This window comes from Erpetoichthys calabaricus, chromosome 16 (genome assembly GCF_900747795.2).
Source record: "Erpetoichthys calabaricus chromosome 16, fErpCal1.3, whole genome shotgun sequence".
Taxonomy (NCBI): domain Eukaryota; kingdom Metazoa; phylum Chordata; class Cladistia; order Polypteriformes; family Polypteridae; genus Erpetoichthys; species Erpetoichthys calabaricus.
In genome coordinates this window covers 40,968,880-40,992,704 of record NC_041409.2, presented here as the reverse complement: position 1 = coordinate 40,992,704, position 23,825 = coordinate 40,968,880, and the positions used below count along the sequence as shown (strand labels likewise).

Below are 23,825 nucleotides of genomic sequence, written 5' to 3'. Positions count from 1 at the left end.
TTTAGAGGCCTCCGTTTTCATGTGGTGCATATGACGAGTCATATAGCACCCTGAGCACATCGGCCTGACTACGTGCAAACATCAGCTTTATCAGACAAAGTTAAAATGCTCGGCTCCTTTTGGTCACTGCATTAAATGAAGCACGGGTTCTGCTCCAGATATATACAGTACATTTATAAAAATACAATCAAACATGTGAGTAAGCCTACCAAAGTGCTTGCCCGATTTAGTTCACTTTATCCTTTTATTTAGGTGTTTTTGCCTTTATGTGGTTATGTCCCCAGATTTTCTAAATCTTTGCAAGCAGACACAAGTGCAGACGAGTCCTCGTATTTTATCACTCGCCTCTGGGATTTCTTGACAACTATCGGCCTACTGTAGTCTGGGAAACTGCATGCCACAAAGCTGCTGGGACTGCTCGAGTACAGAAAGGCATCTTATGTTCACTGCTGCCCCCTTGTGGACACAAGCCATGCTGTACTGCATGTGGTGTGGTGAAGAAGCTAATGGGTCTTGTTCTAAACAAACATGCGGATTATTCCATTCCGGTGTGCTCCACGGTCGTCAGTCTTTACCAAGAGGGCATGAGAGCCAAGTGCCAGAGATGTAAGCTGTCATTTAAGCTCTTTCCAGGTTCATGTTGTCCTGAAATGTTCAAATGCCATAACGAGATGATTACAAAGGTCCGACCAGCATAACCACTGAAGCTAGGCCACTCATCATGGCTGCCACATGTAATATTAGCAGTGGGTTGAAAATTGGAATGATCTCCCAGCCTTTATAGTCCTATGAGGATAACCCAAACCCTGACCCCAGGGGTATCAAAACATCTTTCACTGGTACTTCATTTTGTAGCAATTAGGGGTCCTGCAGTTGTACAAGATGAGCATAATGCGTGGAACCACATAGTGACAGAGAGAGGTGTATAAACTGCTCCCACCGGCCTTCCTTCCCAGTTTTTCCAGTAATGAGTAGTGTGGTGCGCCATGCAGTCCCGTTTGACCTTCTGAAGCCTGTTAAAGGTTTCAGTTCTCTCTGTTGGCTCTGATGTAAGGCCCACGTGTGTACACACCAGCACTCACTCATACTCTTTTGTCATACAACTAACTAAACTCCTGGCCCTGTGGCATCAGAGGACGCCATGCCAGCACGAGGAGAAGGTCACATGAACACCAGCAATAGTCGGGCCTGGAATATGGCTGTTCTCACCTGACTTCACCACGGTGCCACCACCATACCAGTCAGCTCACCACCAGAACACCCAAGTTAAGCTGTTTGATCCCATCGCTGAAATTGTAGTCCTGAACACAGTTCAAGGCGATTGAGGAAAATTTAACTTCTCTTTGCTGTTAAAAGATGCCCACCTCAGTTCGGACCATTTTAAATTACTGTTGATTCTTATCACTCCAATTTGTTTTTGATCACACAGTTTGATCTGGGGAGTATCTCTGAATATCAGTTATGCCAGACCCTTCACCACTGCCACCACCACCCTGTGCACCTTTACTTAATCCTCTCCCATAGGTATTTTATTTTTATTTTTGTGTAGAGTGTTTCTGGCTTCTTACAACTTGTTCATCTTTTGTCCCAACACAACCCCCTGCTTTCCTGTTGAGTGGGTTTCAGATGGGATTCTTGCTGCATTGAGGTGTTGTAGGGTGTTCTGGCCTACCTACTCGTCATTTTTACTTTATAAAGTGAAATTGGGAAGGGGGGGGGGGGTGCACACTAGTGTCTTGTTTATTTCATGTTCTGTTTAGTGAGGTTGGTCACCCACTTCAGGAGTTACATTTACAAAAAATTTTTGACAAAATCCTAAATTAGTGTTTGTGTCAATGAAGCAGTAGATCAGCAGCAATCAGCAGGACATGGTGGAGAATTGGAGCCCACAAATTACCATCTTTAAATTCAGAGTCGAGTGAAATGCTCTAATCAACATGAAACAGGTTACTGGTGTCCAGCGCTGTGATGAGGGGGCACGACTGCCATCCATCTTCCTTACCGGCATATATAGGGCAGGGTAGCTGGAGGCCCTCCCAGCAAGCATTGGGCACAAGGCAGGAGCAGCCCCTGGACAGAGGGACAAACACACGGGCCACCCAATCTCCATGTGTTAGCAATGCGGGGGGATGCCAGAGGAACACCATGTGAGCTTGGCTACCTTCCCTTGATTCATCAGCCCCCCACTGTGTGAAGACAGAGTTGGACTTCGTAGTGTTCCTCTGCTCCGGGCTCTTAAATAAGCTGCATGTTTTTGTATTCCGATCAGAGAAAGCTCTTCAGAGCAGGTCATGTCACGCTCTGTGCAGGCTGATGTGTCTTCTCGGAGGCCCCGCAGAGTCCACATCTGCCTTGCCTGTAGAAGACCCCCTTGGCCCCTGCCCAGAGCAAGTCCATTCTTGCCTTCTGATTTAATCTTAGACCAGCTCTGTCTGCTTGGGCCCAGACATGTCAGTCCTCTGACTTGTGGTCTTTAATTAGAGGTCTTTCATTTTTTTTGTGTCTGTCAGAAGATCGACCGGATACTACAATGCCAGTGGGTGCTTGCCTGGATATGAAGATTTTGCTGAGCCTGTGGCTGGAGGGGATGTTGCTCCTCAGACTGCCGTGTGACCCCCCCAATACTCCTGCCTCCTTTAATTTAGTGGTAGTGTAAATTTGAAGACTTGTCTGCTTTGGTGGGCAGCAAATGCAGACACCAAAATTTTAATAATCAGTGAAACAACATTCTCACCGTCTTAGTCTTTATTCTTTGCCTTTTGGAATGTGTCCCAAACACCGTGCATGGACCCTTCTCTGCTGCTTTTAAACGTAAAGACAGAGGAGCAGCATTAATGTTGTTATATGTGTAAAGTGCAGCTTCATATCCGACCAACATGGAGCACATCGCCACTCTCCAGTCCCTTAGTAAATAAGATTGTATTAAAATAGGAAACGTCATTTGACGTAGACAGAGGAAGAGCCATTAACAATACCCTCGGCTGTCTGAGGGGCACATGCTGGAGTGAGGCTCTGGGCATGTCGTGTTACACAACGGCCCCCAACTCGCCAAGGCTGCGCAAGTGAAGTCTGCACCAGGTGGCCTGGCCGTCACCAGTCTGACTAATCAAATAGACCCTCGGCTTGGCTTTTGACATCTGCTGTAAACCAAGGGTCAGTCCTGGGGGCCCCTGTATTTGCTTTTTTATTTTTGTATTTAGATTTTGACCCTAATTAACCAGGCCCAGTTTGTTTATTTTTCATGCAAATTCAGAAACTACAAGCTTGGTATACTAAGAATTAAATAACCATTTATGTACAGTGGGGAAAATAAGTGTTGGAACGTGTCAACAGTAAAGTTTTTTAGTAAATGTATTTCCAGTGAGGCTATTGACATGAAATTCTCACCCAACATTGGTATTAATTCAAGAAATTCATAAATATAAGGAATTCTCAACATTAAAGGCCATAAATAAAGGTGTGTGGAATGACGCAGGGAAAAAGTAATGAACAGTCTAATGTAATACTTAGTGGAGAAGCCTTTGTTTGTAACGAGAGCTTCAAGACACTCCCTGTATGAAGAAGCTGCTCGTCTGCACTGCTCGGGTGTCATTTTGACCCACTCTTCTGAAGTGACTGACTTTAAATCCTGAAGATTCCGAGGGGCCCTCATCTTTGGTTCCTTCCACAAATGTTTAATTAGATTTAAGTCAGGTGATTGACTGGGCCATTCTGACAACTTGATATTCTTTCTCAGAAACCAACTGAGAGTTTCTCACGTCTCATTCTGGTGGATGGCAGCAGATTCATTCCAAGAACCTCTTAGCCCCATTCATCGTTCCTTCAGTTACATGAAGTCTGCCAGTACCATGAGATGAGAAACAGCCCCGCACCATGATGCCTCCACCTTCACACTTCACTGTTGGTTTTAATGTTCTTCACGTGATATGCAGAGCCTCTAAACATGTTGTGCAGTATGACAGCCAAAAAGTCCACCTTTGGTCTCGTCTGACTAGACTCCATTCTCCCAGGATTCTATAGGCTTGTCCAAATGTTGTCTAGCAAACTTTAAACGAGTCTTGCAGGATGAATGTGCAGAGACGCTGTGCCAGTGGAGTGCACATCCTGTTGCCTTCTCTGCAACATTTGTACCTGCTGGTCCTTGTCTTTTTGGCTGCTCTTCTGAATGTCCTGACTCCCTGTCAGAAATCTTGTGAGGAGATCCTGTGTGTGGTCGATTGATGGCGAGTGATGTTCTCTCCACTAGCAGATAATGACCCCCCAGTGGTGCTTACTAGAAGATTCGGAAGTTTTGAACTACGTCTTTGAGCAGCAGGTCCATTGATATGGTGTGCAACAGTCAGGTTGTGAAGGTCTTGGGAGAGCTCTTTGCCTTTAGCCAGTGGGACGTGTTTCTTCTGTGATACCTTGGCAGCAAAACCCCTTTTTATAGGGGTATCAAAACATACTGACCCAGCTGATATCAATTTACTCAGGTAGAAGGTGGCTACTTTCTAACTACTTGTGGATTTCAGCGAACTACTTGCCGTTGTGTGTTCATTACTTTTCCCTTTATTACACATACCTTTATTTATGGCCTTTAATGTTGTGAATTCTTTACATTTGTGGATTTATCGATTTAATATCAATGCCATGTTGAGAATTTCATGTGAATATAAACTCGTTGGAAATAAATTTACTGAAAAAGATGTTGACGTGTTCAATATATCGCCAACCCCCCCCCGACCCCAGCACCCCTACTCTGTTACAGGGATCAGAATTCCTGCTTTATACTTTAATTTTTTTTCTTTTTTAATGTTCTGGTTATTTCAGTTCTTATTGACTAATGTGCGCATAGGTGGGTAATAGCAAAGCTAATGGTGTGTTGTTTGTCCTGTCGTCTGCTCAGCTCGTCTTTAACTATCAGAAAGCGAATACAACACAGTGGAAGAGGGCAAACTCCACAGAAAATGTGAAAGAAAAAGCAAGTGACAAATAATTCTTACAAGTTTCACAAAATAGGATAAAAGTGGACATTCAGTGATTCGATGGTCTTGTTTTTATCCCTGAAGGTGCAGCAGGATGTGCTTTACCCTGCAGTGGACTGGCGCCCTGTTCATATGTTGTTCCTGCCTTATGCCCATTGCTTGCTGGGATAGGCTTCAGCTACCCTGAAAAAGCGGGTTTAGAACATTTAAAGCAGACAGCTAAATAAATAATAAGACTGATTCATCACTCACTGATTCCGAAGCAGGTTCAAACAAAAACCTGCAGCCATGGGGGCCCCAGGACTGAACTTGAAAGCCACTGCTAGAAACTCGCTCTCTCTCTCTCTCTCTTTTGTTTATATATATATATATATATATATATATACAGTAATCCCTCCTCCATCGCGGGGGTTGCGTTCCAGAGCCATCCGCGAAGTAGAAACCATATGTTTATATGGTTATTTTTATATTGTCATGCTTGGGTCACAGATTTGCGCAGAAATACAGGAGGTTGTAGAGAGACAGGAACGTTATTCAAACACTGCAAACAAACATTTGTCTCTTTTTCAAAAGTTTAAACTGTGCTCCATGACAAGACAGAGATGACAGTTCCATCTCACAATTAAAAGAATGCAAACATATCTTCCTCTTCAAAGGAGTGCTCGTCAGGAGCAGTGAATGTCAGAGAGATAGAGAAAAGCAAACAAATCAATAGGGCTGTTTGGCTTTTAAGTATGTGAAGCACCGCGGCACAAAGCTGTTGAAGGCGGCAGCTCACACCCCCTCCGTCAGGAGCAGAGAAAGAGAGAGAGAGACACAGAGAAAAACAAACAAGCAAAAATCAATACGTGCCCTTCGAGCTTTTAAGTATGCGAAGCACCGTGCAGCATGTCGCTTCAGGAAGCAGCTGCACAGAAGGTAGCAACGTGAAGATAATCTTTCAGCATTTTTAGACGAGCGTCCGTATTGTCTAGGTGTGCGAACAGCCCCCCTGCTCAATCCCCCTACGTCAGGATTAGAGAAAGTCAGCATGAGAGAGAGAGTGTATATGTGTGTATATATATATATATATATTTGCAGCTGGAGATCCACGAAGCGAGAAAAAAAGAATCACGTATCATAAAATAGTTTTATCCCAGATTACACCCAAAATTTGGATACGCTATGTAGACGACACATTCGTCATACTAAGAAAGAACCAGCTGAATGAGTTCTACAATCATATCAACACAATATTCCCTGCAATCCAGTTCACAATGGAAAAAGAAATCAACCAACACATCAGCTTCCTGGACATTTACATCAAAAGAAATAGTGACGCCACCCTGACCACAAGTGTTTACCGCAAACAATGCTACGCAGACAAGATTCTACACTTCTCCAGCAACCACCCGGTATCTCATAAACGGGGCTGCGTGAAAACCCTATTCAAACGAGTCCACACTCATTGTAATACCAAGGAAACAAAAATTAATGAGAGACGCTATCTCTTCCACCTTTTCACCCCGAACGGATACTCAAAAACATTCATTAATCGGAGTCTACACAGCAGACGCCAAAGGAATCAGCATACAATCGACTTAAATCAGAACCCCCACCCCACCTGGCATTCACTCCCTTATCACCATAATGTGTCAGAAGGCACTGCACGCACCCTGACCAAGTGGGGCATCAGAATAACACATAAACCCACGAACAATCTGCGCACGGTCCTGTTTAATGCTAAAAACAGGAAATCGACAGCCGAAACACGAAACGCAGTTTATAGTATTCCATGCAATTCTTGCTCAGCGGTATACATAGGACAAACGTCTAAAAGAATCTCAACACGTGTACAGGAACATCGCAACGCCGTCAGAAGAAAGGACACACTATCTTTGATCTATGCACATACTAAATCGACAGGACACACATTCAACTGGGACAACGTAAAAGTAAAATTTAAGGCCAGTACTAAAAGTGCCAGAGAGTTGGCCGAGTCTTGGCTATCAGATGAAAACGCCATCAACAGACACTTGGACATAAATCCAGCATATGCCAACTTAAGAAGAGCATGTACACAATAAATAAACTATACAACCCCCCCCCACCCCCTTGATCATACTGACTTAGTCACCTCCACCCACCCCCCACTGAATGTGTTGCTATATATTGCCTTTGTTTCTTGTAAGTCTAAGCATTATCCTCTGATGAAGACCCCGATAGGGGTTGAAAGCTCAGGAATAAAAAACTATTTTATGATACGTGATTCTTTTTTTCTCCCTTCGTGGATCTCCAGCTGCAAATATGCAAACCGTATCACAGACCTTCTCTTCCATTCATATATATATATATATATATATATATATATTGTCACGCTTGGGTTACAAGATTGCACAGAAGACCAGTGGATGTTGAAGAAACTCGAATTTTTATTCAAACACTGCAAACAAACATTTATCTTTTAAAACTGTTTCAAACGTGCTCCTTGAAAGAGTTTACACCTCCGCTTGTCATTTAAAAGCAACCAAGGATTTCTTCTTCTTCGGAGGAATACGTGCCAGGAGCACCAGAAGTCTGAGAGAGAGAGAGAAGCAGAAAATCAATTTATAACCACAGAGAGAAGTCGGCACAGGCTTTTTGACAAGGCGGAGTAGCGCGCGGGAGGCAGATTACGCGACAGAGCCGGCCAGAAGGAAAAGGAGAAATGTGAAGGTAGTCTGTTTAAGTTTCCTAGGGGTTTCCTAGGGCTTTTTCCAGGGGCGTCTGTATCTTTTTGGGGGTAGGATTAGCTTCGCAGCTCACACCCCCTCCCTCAGCTTTATTCACGTTTCCGTGAATCAAGCGATTCTCCAGACCCGGTTCAAAGAGACGTGACAGCACGTCAGCATTTATGTGTTCAGACCCAGGTCGGTGTCTGACTTCAAAACTGTAAGGTTGTAATCCTAAAAACCATCTCATAAGACGGGAGTTTGTATCTTTTTGACGGTATAACCATTGAAGTGGAGCATGATCAGTTACTAATGTGAACTTCCGTCCCCATAAGTAATAGCGTAGTGCTTCTATAGCCCATTTAATTGCTAAACATTCTTTCTCAATAGTTGAATAATTGCGTTCTCTTGGGAGTAATTTCCTACTCAATTATGTGATAGGGTGTTCTTCACCCTCAAATACCTGGGAAAGGACCGCTCCTACTCCGAATGCACTAGCGTCTGTTTGTAGAATAAAATCTTTAGAGAAATCAGGATTTCGTAGCACTGGATAAGATGACAACGCTTTTTTAAATCTGAAAAGGAACGTTCGCAAAGTTCTGTCCATATAATAGGTCGGTTTTTTCTTCCTTTAGTAAGCTCTGAAAGAGGAGCAGCTCTATTTGCAAAGTCAGGGATGAATCTTCTGTAGTAACCAGCTAGTCCCAGGAAAGCGCGCACCTGTTTTTGCGTTTTAGGATGTGGGTAAGCAAGCACCTCCTCTATTTTCCTTAGTTGTGGACGAAGTAAACCCCTGCCCATCGAGTAACCTAGATAATGAGTCTCAGACATACCTAGTTTACATTTCTTAGGGTTAGCAGTTAATCCAGCCTGTTTCAGGCTATCAAGTACAGCTTGTAGGCGTTGTAAATGTGAATGCCAATCATTGCTGAAAATAACCACATCATCAAGATACGCCCCAGAATATTCAGAATGTGGGCGTAGTATTTGATCCATCATTCGCTGAAAAGTTAAAGGGGCTCCATGAAGACCAAACGGGAGTCTTGTAAATTCATAAAGTCCATCAGGAGTCGTAAATGCTGTTTTCTCACAACTATTAGCCTCAAGAGGCACCTGCCAATAACCTTTTGTGAGGTCTAGTGTGGAAATATAGGTCGCCTGACCCAGTTTTTCCAAGAGCTCGTCCACCCGGGGCATTGGGTAAGCATCGAATTTAGACACCTTATTCAAGCGCCTAAAATCAATACAAAAACGAACCGAACCGTCCAGCTTGGGCACTAACACGACTGGAGAGCACCAGTCACTTTTGCTTTCACGAATCACACCTAGTTCCAGCATCTTCTTGACTTCTTCACGCACAATATTCCTTCATGCTTCTGGAATTCGAAATGGACGCATCTGCACCCGAACACCGGCTTTAGTTGTGATTTTATGTTCTGCTAAATTAGTGACGCCTGGTAAGTTCGAAAAAACATCAGTGTTCTGTTCAATTAAGTTTAATAATTCTGTCTTTTGTGGGTCAGTCAAATCGTTGCCAATGACATCAGTCTGAGAAACAGCAGTCAAGGTATTGTGAACCTGCTGTCTGTCGTGCCATTTCTTTAAGAGATTAATGTGCAAAATTTGAAATGGTTTTCGTCGACCAGGAATTCTAACCTTGTAATTTACTGGTCCCATACGCTCTTCGATAACTGCTGGGCCTTGCCATTTAGCTAGGAATTTATGTGGGTCTGACGGTATTAATACTAAAACACGATCGCCTGGTTTGAATTCACGAAGCTGACTGCGTCTATCGTATAGACGTTTTTGTGTTTCCTGTTCTCGCTGTTGATGCTCTACAGCAATAGAAGAAAGTCTGGAAATTCTTTCTTGTAAGGAAACTATTCGCTCTGCAAAACCCTCCCCAAGAGAGGTTGTTTCATGACCTATCCATTCCTCTCGAACAACATCTAGGATGCCTCTTGGGCGCCTGCCAAACAACAGCTCGAAAGGACTCAAACCAGTGGATGCCTGCGGCGATTCTCGAACAGCGAACAAAACAAAACGCAGGACAGTGTCCCAAGTTGTGGGATCATTATGAGCAACTCTTCTGATTATCTGTTTTAAGGTTTTGTTAAGCCGTTCAGTCAAGCCATTAGTTTGTGGATGGTAAACGGTGGTGCACAATTTCTTAATAGCGAACCGTTTACATAATTGTTTCATCACACGAGAAGTGAAAGGTGTGCCTTGATCAGTTAAAATTTCCTTAGGAATGCCAATACGGGTAAACATCACAGAGAAAGCCTTGGCTACAGACAATGAGTTTGCCTTTTTCAAAGCAGTTACTTCTGGATATCGCGTTGCATAATCAACTAACACCAGCAAATACTGGAAACCATTTTTAGTTTTCGGCAAAGGTCCAACAATATCTAAACCCACCCTCTGAAAGGGGACATCCAAAATAGGCATAGGGCAAAGGGGAGCCCTAGGAGGCTTATGAGCAGAGACGATTTAGCAGTCAGGGCATGAAGTGCAGAACCGTTCAACATCTTTTCCCATATTTAGCCAATAAAACCGTTTCGATAATCGCTCTCTTGTTTTATCAGACCCCAGGTGTCCTCCCAAGATATGAGAGTGAGCCAGCTGTAAAAGAATTTCCCTATGTGCTTCAGGTACTACTAATTGCTCAATAAAGTCTTCCAATAGATGGTCCGAAATCACTCTGAAAATACAACCATCTTTCACCAGAAAGTGTGGTGTTTTTAGGCTCCCGTTATATCGGTCTTGGTAATAGGAATCACTGGCAGTGTAAGTCTGATTAAATGCATACTCCAACGAGCTATCAGCACGTTGCAAGCTCACAAAATCCTACGGCTCGCTAGAACTCGGTTTGGGTTCTGAGACATTTACAATTTGAGAGGACGTGCAAGGGTCTTGGTCTTGACAATTTGAGAAATTCTCCAGGGAGTTTTCCTCCGACTCACTAGAGAGATCTGGTTCAATATCTAAATTGGGACCTAAATTGTTCCCTACTGCCACCAGTTTCCCATCTCCCTCCCCCCGAATGGGTTTAACAGGTGAGTTGATTAGTGACTGTCGTTCAGCCATCAATATAGGAAAAAGAGCATTCCTTCTGCCTATCAGCAAAGGCCAAGGGCATGAATCAGAAATAGCAGACCACACTTTAAAGTGACGACTCTTATAAGTTACAGGAAGAAATAATGTCTCATAGTTCTTAACATCTCCATGTACACAGCGTATGTTAACAGTCTCGGTATTACTATGGTAACTGTCGTCAAGACAGTCGCGTCTGACAACACAAAGGTCACTGCCTGAGTCCAAAAACGCCGTCACCTGTCGGCCCCCGAACTTTATAGTGAAAAATAAGCCATCTTTGTTTTTCGACGGATCCGGGATATTCGAGCAACAAACCTCTGCCACGCCAATTTCCATTGAACGGGCTGGAGACAGACGACAATCTCTCACTAAATGACCAGGCTGGTCACACCGGAAACATCTTCGCTCGCCGGCACCGAATCGACGACGTCCACGACCTCTGTCTCCGGTAGCAGGCATCTCATTTGTGGTAGCAGCAACTGTATTTCCTGGTGGTCTAGCCGACGACATCTGAAGATCAGTTGTTGAAGGATGACGAGGTACACGATCAAGTTGACGAGGATACTCTGGGTGTTCCCTTATAGGTTTTAACACAGGATACTGAGTACTGAAGCTACCGCTTGTTTTGAAAGCGGTCTGGGAGTCTTCTAGACGTTGTGAAATAATATCTAGAGATTCAAGATTGTGACGAAGAAATTCATCTCGGATGGGTGCAGGTATTCCAAACAGCACTACGTTCATAACAACTTTTTCAACGATGCGCTCAACTTTATCTCCCTCAAACCACCATTGCACTTTAAGAATCAAATCTTGTATCTGAGCACGAACAGATTTGTCCATATCCAACCTCCAGTTGTAAAGTGCAAAACCTTTCGACAAAAACGTCGTGGCTTTCTTCAAGACAAGCTGATCTTTCAAAAAATCGTAATTGCCAAATTTGTCGGTAGGTATATTTAGTAATCAAAGTACTGCATCACCAGACAAAAACTGGGTGACGATAACAGCCCAATGACGTTTGTCCCATCCTAACACAGTCGCCACTTGTTCAAAAGCCAAAAGAAATAGCTCTGGGTCATCAGATGGGCCCATCTTCGACAGGACATTCTTAGCATTGTCCGGAAGTGGAGGGAGAGGAAGCACACGTCTAGTAACTTGCGCAGGTGCTGGTGGAGGGGGAACATACTGTTGAGGGATTGGAGAGGCTCCTTGAGGCTGAATATATTGTTGGCTGTCTCTTCGTCTGACAGACGGAGGCCGGAGACTAGACGTAGGACGTTCGGAATGCAAATCATCTTCTGAATCATATGGGATAGGAACATTCTGGGCGATTTGAAAAAGGTATTCGGCTTCCGCTTGTGCTAAAGCATCCATCTGTGCAACCACTCCTGGTACCACTTGTCACGCTTGGGTTACAAGATTGCACAGAAGACCAGTGGATGTTGAAGAAACTCGAATTTTTATTCAAACACTGCAAACAAACGTTTGTCTTTTAAAACTGTTTCAAACGTGCTCCTTGAAAGAGTTTACACCTCCGCTTGTCATTTAAAAGCAACCAAGGATTTCTTCTTCTTCGGAGGAATACGTGCCAGGAGCACCAGAAGTCTGAGAGAGCGAGAGAAGCAGAAAATCAATTTATAACCACAGGGAGAAGTCGGCACAGGCTTTTTGACAAGGCGGAGTAGCGCGCGGGAGGCAGATTACGCGGCCAGAAGGAAAAGGAGAGATGTGAAGGTAGTATGTTTAAGTGTGTGTATGTATGTATGTATATGTATGTATATATATATATATATATATATATATATATATAATATATATATATATATATATATATATATATATATAATATATTCACGGCATTCGAAGTCTGTGTCACAATCTGATTATGTGAGTGGTTACCTACCAGGTAACGCTTGTGGTTGGCCAGCGATCTGCTAACATCCGCCACGGTGCCCTCAGTTTGTGAAGAGCAGATCATAGAATGGTTGAAATAGTTTACTGTCAAATAAATGCAAAGAGTACACGACATGTGTTTCGCCCTCATTCTGGGCTCATCAGGTGTACACACTCCACTGCACTCCCTCTCGGGAATCGAACCTCGGACGTCCGCGTCAGAGGCGATGCCCCTAACGTTGCGCCACGGCGTGTGGTTCGTTTATTTGACAGCATGTAGATCGGGGGTAATTACATTCACGGCATTCGAAGTCTGTGTCACAATCTGATTATGTGGGTGGTTACCTACCAGGTAACGCTTGTGGTTGGCCAGTGATCTGCTAACATCCGCCACGGTGCCCTCAGTTTGTGAAGAGCAGATCATAGAATGGTTGAAATAGTTTACTGTCAAATAAATGCAAAGAGTACACGACACGTGTTTCGCCCTCATTCTGGGCTCATCAGGTGTACACACTCCACTGCACTCCCTCTCGGGAATCGAACCTCGGACGTCCGTGTCAGAGGCGATGCCCCTAACGTTGCGCCACGGCGTGTGGTTCGTTTATTTGACAGCATGTAGATCGGGGTAATTACATTCACGGCATTCGAAGTCTGTGTCACAATCTGATTATGTGGGTGGTTACCTACCAGGTAACGCTTGTGGTTGGCCAGCGATCTGCTAACATCCGCCACGGTGCCCTCAGTTTGTGAAGAGCAGATCATAGAATGGTTGAAATAGTTTACTGTCAAATAAATGCAAAGAGTACACGACACGTGTTTCGCCCTCATTCTGGGCTCATCAGGTGTACACACTCCACTGCACTCCCTCTCGGGAATCAAACCTCGGACGTCCGCGTCAGAGGCGATGCCCCTAACGTTGCGCCACGGCGTGTGGTTCGTTTATTTGACAGCATGTAGATCGGGGTAATTACATTCATGGCATTCGAAGTCTGTGTCACAATCTGATTATGTGGGTGGTTACCTACCAGGTAACGCTTGTGGTTGGCCAGCGATCTGCTAACATCCGCCACGGTGCCCTCAGTTTGTGAAGAGCAGATCATAGAATGGTTGAAATAGTTTACTGTCAAATAAATGCAAAGAGTACATGACACGTGTTTCGCGGACGTCCGAGGTTCGATTCCCGAGAGGGAGTGCAGTGGAGTGTGTACACCTGATGAGCCCAGAATGAGGGCGAAACATGTGTCGTGTACTCTTTGCATTTATTTGACAGTAAACTATTTCAACCATATATATATATATATATATATATATATATATATATATGTATATTTATATGTATATTTATATATATATATATATATATATATATATATGTGTATGTATATGTATGTATGTGTATATATATATATATATGTATGTATATACATTTTTTAACAACAGTTTAAAAATTGAGTTTGTTGTAATTTTATGCCATAAATCTAATATTTACATGAGTGACCTGCTCAGGTAAGGCTGGAGGCCGACGGTGGAATGCAAATGCGACTTATAATGCTGCAGTGCATCACCACATCTCCTGTTATGAAATGAAGTGGGAGACGCGAGTCTCCAGAATGCGCCCACACACACACACACAATGCAGTGCTGGTGGGTGGCACTTTGGCTGAACTGCAGCCTCCCTCTTTATATCCACTTTAAAGCTTGTCTGGCCCTCATTATGGTGAGCACACAGTTGACGGTAAGCGTAAGGGAGTTGCAAAACAAAATTGAGGTCTGTTTACGGTGCGGTGACAGGCCGTTACGAAACCATTACAAGACCTTAAAGTTTGATTGGTGGCAGTATTTAACACCCAAATGTGAATAAGTGGAGCCCACCATCCCTGAGAAGATGGTGCAGGAAGATCCAACGTGTAAGGATTGACTGTTAGCTTTTGTTATAACTTGAATACCTCGCTAGTGACCCTCAAATGAAACACAGCACCCCAGGTCAGTCTGCTGGGTGGCTGCAGTGTCATTCGCTGTCACCCGACGTCACCGTGGCCCTGTTCCTCACATACGTGTCACGTGCTGGTGTGGCCGCTCTCCTGGCTGCACTGGCGCTCACTGTGCGGAGGACCAGAGGCTCGCACCTGCAGGTCTTCGGTTGTCTGTGTTTTCTGTTGCAGATGGTCAGTCATCAAGCGCAGTCTGCCTCACTGTTAGCAGAGTTCGCTTGCAGGTTGTTTTCTTGTCAGCTACTGCTTGCTGTGAGGAGGACCTGATACCAGATTTCGTGACCAAGGCAGCCTGCACGGCCAGTTGGTGGGTTGCGTTACACGGCACAAGCTCTCAAATGAGACTGAGGCCCAATGGTGTGCGAGTTTTCATGTTACAGACAGGAGACATGAAGCATTTTAAATATATAGACTGATTACATGCTGCTTTTTTAACCTCCAATTATTCATATCAATTTACATATTTTAAATGATTGCTTGATTTTTCAACATGTCTAAAATATTTTACAAAAATTGACGACTTCATAAGCAGTTATGAATACCCAGGTCACAGTCAGGTGTTTGGACTTCATGGCTGCCTCCTTTTTTTCTTTTTATTGAATTTATTAAAAGCATAAAACATTCCATACAATCAAGTCAAACTTAACAAAACTAAATTTAATTCAGTGGCCCCGCATGAGAAAGAGGAAGGCCAACATCCAGAGTAAAACTTTTGAGAGTAGTAAAGAGGGAAAGGAGTCTTTTTCCCACAATATAAATGCTTATTCTAAAATTTTATTGATTAGATCCTGCCAGGTTCTGCACAGATCCTCTAATTGCAAATTTGAATTTTGCCAATTTCAAATAGTATAAAATATCAGTTACCCACTGACTTAAAAGAGGAGAGTTAGGATTCTTCCAGTTGAGCAAGATAAGTCTACGTGCCAATAGTGTAATAAAGGCAATCATAGTTTGTTTGTCCTTCTGCACTTTAAGCCCCTCTGGGAGCCCACCAAACACAGCTGTTAATTTAATGGGTTAGGAGGGATTGTGACACCAAGGCTGTCTGATAAGCATTTAAAGATTTTGGTCCAGAATGATGTTAATTTGGTGCAGGCCCAAAATGTGACCTAGTGAGGTTGGAACTTGATTGCAGCGTTCGCAGGTTGGATCTTGCCCTGCAAACCTTTTGGACAATTTTAAGCGAGACATGATGTACTCGATATATAACTTTAAGTTGAATAATTGTATGCTTTGCACATATGGAGCTCAAGTGAATTCTGTGCTACCTTCCACTCCTTTTCTGAGATGTAGAGTGAGAGATCCTTTTCCCACTGAACTCTAGGATCTTTAAAAGGAAGGGACTTTAAAATGTTTATATATATTATAGAAATGTTTTCTGAGCCCCACAGACAGATCAATATCTCTTCTTCATTTTGTGTCCTGCAGGTGTGGAGTCCTTACCAGCAGCCCGGCAGCACGGGGGACTTGGAGGGACGCGTGGAGGACGAGAGTCGCAGCCTGTACACACATGAGGAGTACATCAGCCTCGTGCTCAACAGCGGCAGTGGCTTGTCCCATGACTACGTCAGCCAGTCCATCCAGGAAGATCCTCGCATGATGGCCTTCTTTGACTCGCTTGTGCGCCGGGAAATTGAGGGCTGGAGCTCGGACTCGGACAGCGACCTGAGTGAGGGCACCATTCTGCAGCTTCATGCCAGGGGGCGGAGCGGGACGAGAGGAGGATCTGATGCTTCCATCGTTTCTGCCTTTGGCTCGAGGAGGCCAAGTGACTCCGAGCACTCTTCATCATCGGTGGCCTCACCGCCTCCGGAGTCGGCCAGCTCTCCTTGTCTGACGCGGAGCAGCATTACTCCCTTACTTCAACAGACGAGGCAACGGCGTCGGCCCTCCTATCGGGACATCAGCGTGCTTGATCTGATTAATGACTCCTCTGATTCCAGTGGGTACTGGCCGGACCCCATTCCCAGGCCACGTTCGCCGAGTCCGAGGGACAATGTGTCATCTAGTACGTCCAGTCCAACATCTTCCAGTAGCAGTGAGGAAGAGGAGGCGGAAGAGGAAGAAGAGGAACAGAGACGGTCTACCATGAGGCAACGCAATGCTGCTAGGCGGCGCCTTGTGAAGTTCCGTTATCGGGAGGAGAGGCCAGAGTCGGCTGCTTCGGGGTCCACCAGAACCCACTACCTGGGCCTGGACTCCTGTGGCTACCCTGACATTAAAGTTGAAGACCCTTCGTCGTCATCCTCCGGGGAAGACGGCTTAGGGAGAGTACCAGAAACAAGGAGCAGCAGAGATAATGACCGTGTGCAGTTTGAGCCCGACACCCCACCAGGCACAAGTGCCACACCATCTCCTGACCACCTCTCCAATGGTGGGCAGGGGGATAAGGACACTGGTGTACAAAGCCAAGAGGAGGAGAGAGACTCTTCCATTGAACCTTCCTCAGGACAAAAAGGCCACTCTCCTCCTCCTCCTCCTCCCTGCCACTTAAAAGACCCAGATGACGAACTGACGGTGAATGGCAATGGGACCCCAGGCTCCCTGCAGTTTAGTGAGGGAGGCTCAGCAGATTTGTACAAGTTGGACAGTGGCAGTTGGGGACAGAGCTGCAGCTGTCAACCTTTGGGCAGCGACTGTGGATCACCCATAAAGCACTGCTCAGGTGCCAATGGGCGACACCGTCCAGATCAAGAGTGTTCCTTCTTGAAAACACAGCCACTGTGCCACGACGTGGACAATGCCAGCCAGACGGACTCGAGCGCAGATCACTGTGATGTTTCACCGGAGCTGTCCCAGGCACCTGCGGGGGTTTCATCCAGCTCGGCCAGGCTGAAACGGACTCGAGGGTGGCCAGATGACACGGACTCTGAGAGCCCCCGCTCAGAAAAAATATTCAAAACATGATGACATCTGTCCGTGAGCGCGTGTGTGTCACAAGCTATGGCTGTCCTGGGTGGTGAGTAAGAGGACCTTGATAAGCCGGGGGGGCCGCCATCTTGTAGCAGGCACCATGGGAGAATGTGTGTGTTGGGGGGGGTCGGCAGAAAGGAGACCACAGATGGACTTGTTAGTGTCACTGTGAGATGAGGAAGACGGTGAAGGCTAAGAGGACTAGTGGCGTTCCCCCCCACCGGCATCTTTGTCAAGCAGGCCTCTCTTTTGCCTTTGGCTTTCTTTTATTTTGTTTTCCGTTTTTCTGAGCTTTGAGTTACCACCGTCCCACCCAGAGAGCACGCAGAAGAGGAGGAGCGCTCGATCCGTGTTGCACATGTGGCTTTAAAAACCGGTTTGAAGGGCCAGCAGAAGTTCAGTTCTAAAAGCTGTTGAGGGTCTGAAACAAAAACAAAGAGGAGCCCCCCGACTTGGGGGAAGTTGTGAACAATTTTTTTTTTTTTTTTTCGATGGTGGTTCTGTTTGAAAGTTGTGCATTAAATCTCTATTTAAACGTTTGTGTCATTCCTTGGCGTTCACCTGAATACACCGAGCTTCATTGGCTCCTCTTCAGCCTCCCCTTCACCTCTTAGCACACTTGCATGTTCCGTGCAGACAGTCACACACCCTGTCACTTGGACTGGTGTTGTATCCGAGTTGCTGAATCGGAAATTCCAGATGAACTACAAAGAAAGCTACACGAGTTGTCTGAGGTGTGATGCATCCCTGACCTTTCACCTTAGTCAGTTATTTATAACGGTACTTCCCAACCATGGTGGTATTACATTTCATTGAGCCCACTTTTGGGGTGATTTTAGCGCAAATCCCTGGTGAGTTAAATGTGATTGTGAAAGTGGGGTTGGGGTCCCACTCAATCACCAGAGCACTAGAAGAGTCGAGTGTGATCATCAAGGTGGGGTTTGGGGGGGGTTGTCCAGGATTGGCTGTGATCCACCTGCCATTGAGAATCGAGTGCAGTGGGGTGGGGGGGCACAGGGTGTTGACCATAGTTCAGCTGCGGCCCACAGCTTTGGAAGTGCTGCTTTAAGGTAATCGTCTGTTCACCCGGAAGTGCCACATTTTGGTCACATTGCATTTGCAGTATACGACTATGAAGAAATAAATTTGATTTGTGAAATGGCAAACGTTTTGGGGGGGGGGGGGGGGGGGGGGGGGGCGGGGGTCTGCACTAATCAGGTGGCTCACATTTTACTTTTCCATTAATTGAGATATTCTCGTCCTCGGGCTGCTGATTCGTGTGACGTCACTCGTGGTTTTCTGTCATCGTGGACTAAGATAGGACAGAGCTGTCCTACCTTGTCGCAGGTCAGGAGCCCAGTGGCATTTTGCTCCCCCACCACATACTGATCAAAAGCCACCATTGTGTTGGTTCCACGTGCTGCTTGTGCAGGGAAACCAGGAAACAGCAGACGTGTGCCAGGCTGTCCCGGCCCGTGTTATCAGAGACAGACTGCGGGTAGTGCTCCTGCCTTTGTAAGCTGTGTGTGCAGCCGAGTAGGAAGAACAGACGTGGATTTGCCACTAGCCATTACATTTCAAGCTCTTGGATGGCTCTTTCAGCATTTAATGACTGGAATCTTTCTGAGGCCAGACTGTGTTTTGATAGAGAGACATTTAGAGCAACACCTGCTATTCAAGTCTCATCTTTATTTAAAGAGTGGGGTCAAAGTTCAGTCATGGGCTCTCTGAGGCTGCAAGGCTTTTACTCCAACCAGTGACTCAATTTGACTTTTTTAGATTTCTTAGCTTCATGCGCTGTCCTTTAAAGTCTATTATCCTAAACAAATATGAAATATTTATATTTTCGACAAGCTTTTAACTGTCTTAGCTTCTTTTGCCATTTTTTTTAACTAGTGAAAATATGGACCTGTGGTTCAACAAGTTAAAAACAGAAATGAATGACAGTAACCTGTCCAAACATGAAATGGGAACACACATGTAGCGTGTCCCGCGGGCTTGTGGCGACTGTGCTTTAACCACAAGACACCATGATATTTCAGAACATACCGAGTTGTAGGCTTTCGATTAAGACCAAGATACGGGGGGTATTTTTCGTACGTGGATTACTCGTTTAGCCGGATGTAATTGTTGACGATTTGGCCTGATCCTGGATCTGTCGGTTTTTTGAAACTCTTGCTGGAAGTGTTGTCATAGCAACACATCCAAATCCGCAAACCTGCTCGGAGCAGTTTGTTCTGCGTAAACAAGGATTAGTTTACACACGTGATCAGTGACGGTGCGTGGAAGTCATCCAGTCAGGGCTTCGCCGTTCATGAATGAGCGACCAATTGATATCGGTGCGCAAATTATACGAAGAGAATTTCATATAAAGAGGGTTTTGCGCGATCGGCAAGATCCTTTATTGCCCCCGGAGGAACTTCTGTACGAAAGATACCGCTTTAGCCGAGGGGGAATATTGTACCTCAAAGATTTATTAGCTCCGTATATTCGAAGTCAAACTCGGCGAGGTCGGGCTCTCACAACCACACAGACAGTAGGCGTTGCTTTGAGGTTTCTTGCAAGCGGCACTTTTTTTATATACTGTAGGCGATTGCGTAACATCTATCAAAAAGTGCAGTTTGCCAGGCAATTCGTAAAGTCTGTTTGGCTCTGAAACATTTCCTTAAGGTTTTCATTGTGTTTCCTGGACACCTGCGTGTGCAGACAATAAAAGAGGCGTTTCATGCCATTGCAGGTATGGGGAATACACAGGTAAAAACACCCACAGTTCCATAAAGAATCCCACAATCAGCCTAACATTCTCATTACCAGGATTTCCAAATGTGATTGGGGCACATGGGACTGATCAGAGTGGAGTTTGATCAAACATTATTTGGAAAATGTACCTCTCCTCCTGATGAATAATCAGACACAGTGTCCTCATCAAATATTTGACCTTCGTTAATATCTCGTTGGTCAGACACAGGTTCAAGGGATATGACATTCCCTGCAACTGACCCAACAAAAAAGAGGGCTATATGGAACATACCTATGGCACACATGGAGGACAAATATGCAATGACCATCCTTTACCTGAAATGAAGTGACCACTGCATCCTGCCACTGGTTCTGAGGAGGAGCTTCCCCCTGGAATGCCCTCAGAAACAGGGCAATGGGCATTTTGCTGGAGAGCCAACTCTTCTGCAGGGGTTAGGTCTGGACCGCGTGGACCGCCACCTGTTTTTTGCTTGTCTGCCTCCTTATTAGCTTTAAAATTAATGTTTTTTATATTATATATGATTCTTTATGTCAACAATTCTTTAAATAGTTATATACCAATATTTACCAGTTTGAAGTATATTCTTGTACTTCACTTTAACCTGTTCCCATGTTCTCCTTGTGCTCACGTTTGATCTGGAATTATGACATATTAAATAATAATTAATCTGACACATAGGAAATGAAACGCTGCATTCAGTAAGTACAATGTACACTACTTAGCGTTTAATTTTTTCGGCCACTTTTTGCCAGCCGTCTTTTCTGGTCTGGGCTGCTTTTGCAGTGTTACCCCTTATGTATATTAAATCTTGAAATTCTTCGTGTCCTTCGAATAAAAGGTCTTGCGCCGCGTGTGTGAAAAAAAAAATGCGCCCGTTCTTTCGTCATTTTGTTGCAGCCTATCAAAGACTTGCTGATCATGTTTTCTAGACTCAATATATATGGGCTTTTCACTCAGCGCGGGCGCGCGCATTCATCTCGTATGATTAGATCCAGCTACACTAATCTAATACACAGCTGCGTTTGAAAAACCAACTTATCTGGATGAGTTTCACTGGCATTAACTCATTCAAGATGAGGCACCTGATCTCGGATGGTTTAAGCGACGTACGGAAAATACCCCCCAGGTCTCTGGCCCCGCTAGTCACTGACAGACCTTAGCGTTTTATTTCCATGCTGCCCATCTAAGACGGAGTGAAATCAAAGTAAGGCCTGAGCATATTCAGTGTTGATGTCTGCAGTGTGCCATCTACTGTAGTAATAAAGTGCATTGCAGTTGTTATTCCAACACATGGTGCATCACAAACATTTGGAGTTATGGTGCATAACTCCAAATGTTTGTGATGTACCATCTGTTGCAATGGCCGAAACATAGCAACTGGCCAAACACACAGACACCTTATTCTTTTGTGAAGGTGAACATACAGAATTTGCCCACTTTGTTGTATCCAAACGTTGACCACCCTGAACATTAAAGGAGAGCAGCGACGTCAGTGTCACAGCTACCTGCCTGCTCATTTATGAGAGATGTTGTTAACGAGTTGACAAGTGAAAATGGCAGTCCAGTCACCATCCCTTTAGCATTCAGCGTTGTTTGCACCCGTGTCTGCACTGCTTGTTACTGATCATTTGGATACCATTAAAGGAGCAAATTCCACAGAAAAGGTGTAATTAAAAAGAAAACGACAACAGGCACATCAGCATTTTGAGCCATGGCAAAGAATACAAGTCTTTTTATGAATGTCTCCACAATTGCAGGATCGGCAGTATTGGGGCCTTGGCCAGATCTGCCATCATGGTCAAGCAGGGGATTCAGGTGGGGTCTCTGCTCACAAAGGGCCCTTTGAAAATGCAAAAGAAAAAATGGCTGAAACCAGGAAAAGTTTAAGTTCTCACCAACTGCACCCACCTCAACCTCACCTCACTTCACTTCACTTCTCATTATCAGCCCTAAAGAAATTGCTTTTACCCTCTTTGGTGTTAACCCCTCCAGGTGTGACTCTGAATCACATGTGAATACAGTTAAACCCGAGTTCGACATCTGCTTTACAGTGTCTGCTGCTGCCACCTAGGGGATGAGAGAGTTTGTGTTCTGACACACTGGTAGCTCATCAATATTCATGAGTGGGGTGGCACCTTCAGCCAAAGCACAACGGTGTATAAAGTCAGTTTTAGAACAAGCTGAACCTGAACGAGGAAATGAATTAAGTGACACTGCTGATGATGTGAATTGGTCATCAGCCATTGACACAGATAGTGAAACTGATCTGTACAGCACCGTCCAACTGCTGGGGTGCGTCAGGTGAATGTGAAGGTTCAACAAGGGGCAAAAGTGTGTGGTAAAAAGACAAACTGATCGCAATCGAGTGCAAGGCCAGAAAGACACGAGCCCCCTAAGCACTGCTTACAGTGCAGCAATTGTCAATGTTCGTGTTTGGGAAATGTGGAAGCCTACAGTAACACAAGGGGCACGTTGATCGTGTGGGACAGGCTCTGACAACACAATTCTATAGTCACAATTGTGACATTAGGCTGTCACGTGAAGGAACGTGTCCTAAATCAGTACAGCAGCAGCCACACGACAGACATTACCTACTGGATTTATATTGATGTTTAATGTTTACATCTTTCTCTTACACATAATAACATTTTATTGTTGAAAAAAATTCACTGAAAATGGCTCATTATTGCAGGGTACAATAACATTTATTTCTAGAGCACATTTTCATACGCAGCCTGCAGCTCAAAGTGCTTTACAAGATGTCAAAGAGAAAGTTACAAGAAAAAACAAATAAGATTAGGTAAGAATGGTACAGAATAAGTAGCATAGAAATAAATAAATAAACAACACTAAGGGGGCTAAAAGAAAAATGGGAGTCCTGATTGGTTGATATGGGCGGGGCACAATCACAGCTGGGCTCTGATTGGTCACTTATATGAGCTTTGTACGTTAAGACGAGCTGCTGTGCAGAAAAACTGACAAAGTCCACATGGATGGCCATTCAGTGGTGCAGCAATAGGAAAATAAAAAAATTAGACACTATAAAGACGCTGCTCTGTTGAGAATGACACCTTAAACTAAACTGATTTGAAGAAGCCGTAAACACAGAGACTAACAAGACAGGGCTGGCCTTTCCGCTCCCAGCTCCAAAGTGCAGGCCGATTCTTGGGGGTCCCACAAGACGGCAGGAGGTGAGACGCACCAAGTCATGCTGAACACAAGGGAACGGTGGTCTTTTATTTTATTTGGTGCAGACAAGTGACCCTAGAATGCCCAGATACACTTCACTGTTATGCACCAAGTGTCGCAGTCCTTTTGAAATCGTTTAGGTGACGTTTCTTTACTGGGTTGTCATTGATTTCCCACAGCTGTGACATTGCGCTCAGCGATTGTTTTGTTTTGTTACATTTCCAGTATCATGAAACACTGGCGAACAAAGAAAGATGGCGATGGGGAGGTGATGTAAAGCTCTGGACTTCTTTCTGCTTCACTCCCTCTACCTGATGTATTACTGGCA

At 44.8% G+C, this 23,825-nt stretch overlaps 1 protein-coding gene across 1 annotated transcript in view; it reads left to right on the top strand.

Moving 5' to 3' along the window:
- The window catches only part of dcaf5 (ddb1 and cul4 associated factor 5), a 56,420-nt gene extending 38,338 nt beyond the window's left edge, over positions 1–18,082 (top strand). Inside the window, exon 9 of the mRNA XM_028822387.2 lies at positions 16,063–18,082. Within this exon, the coding sequence (XP_028678220.1) occupies positions 16,063–17,541 (1,479 nt within the window). The 3' untranslated portion in view covers positions 17,542–18,082. The remainder of the gene's footprint in view (positions 1–16,062) is intronic.
- The last annotated feature ends 5,743 nt before the right edge of the window (positions 18,083–23,825 follow it).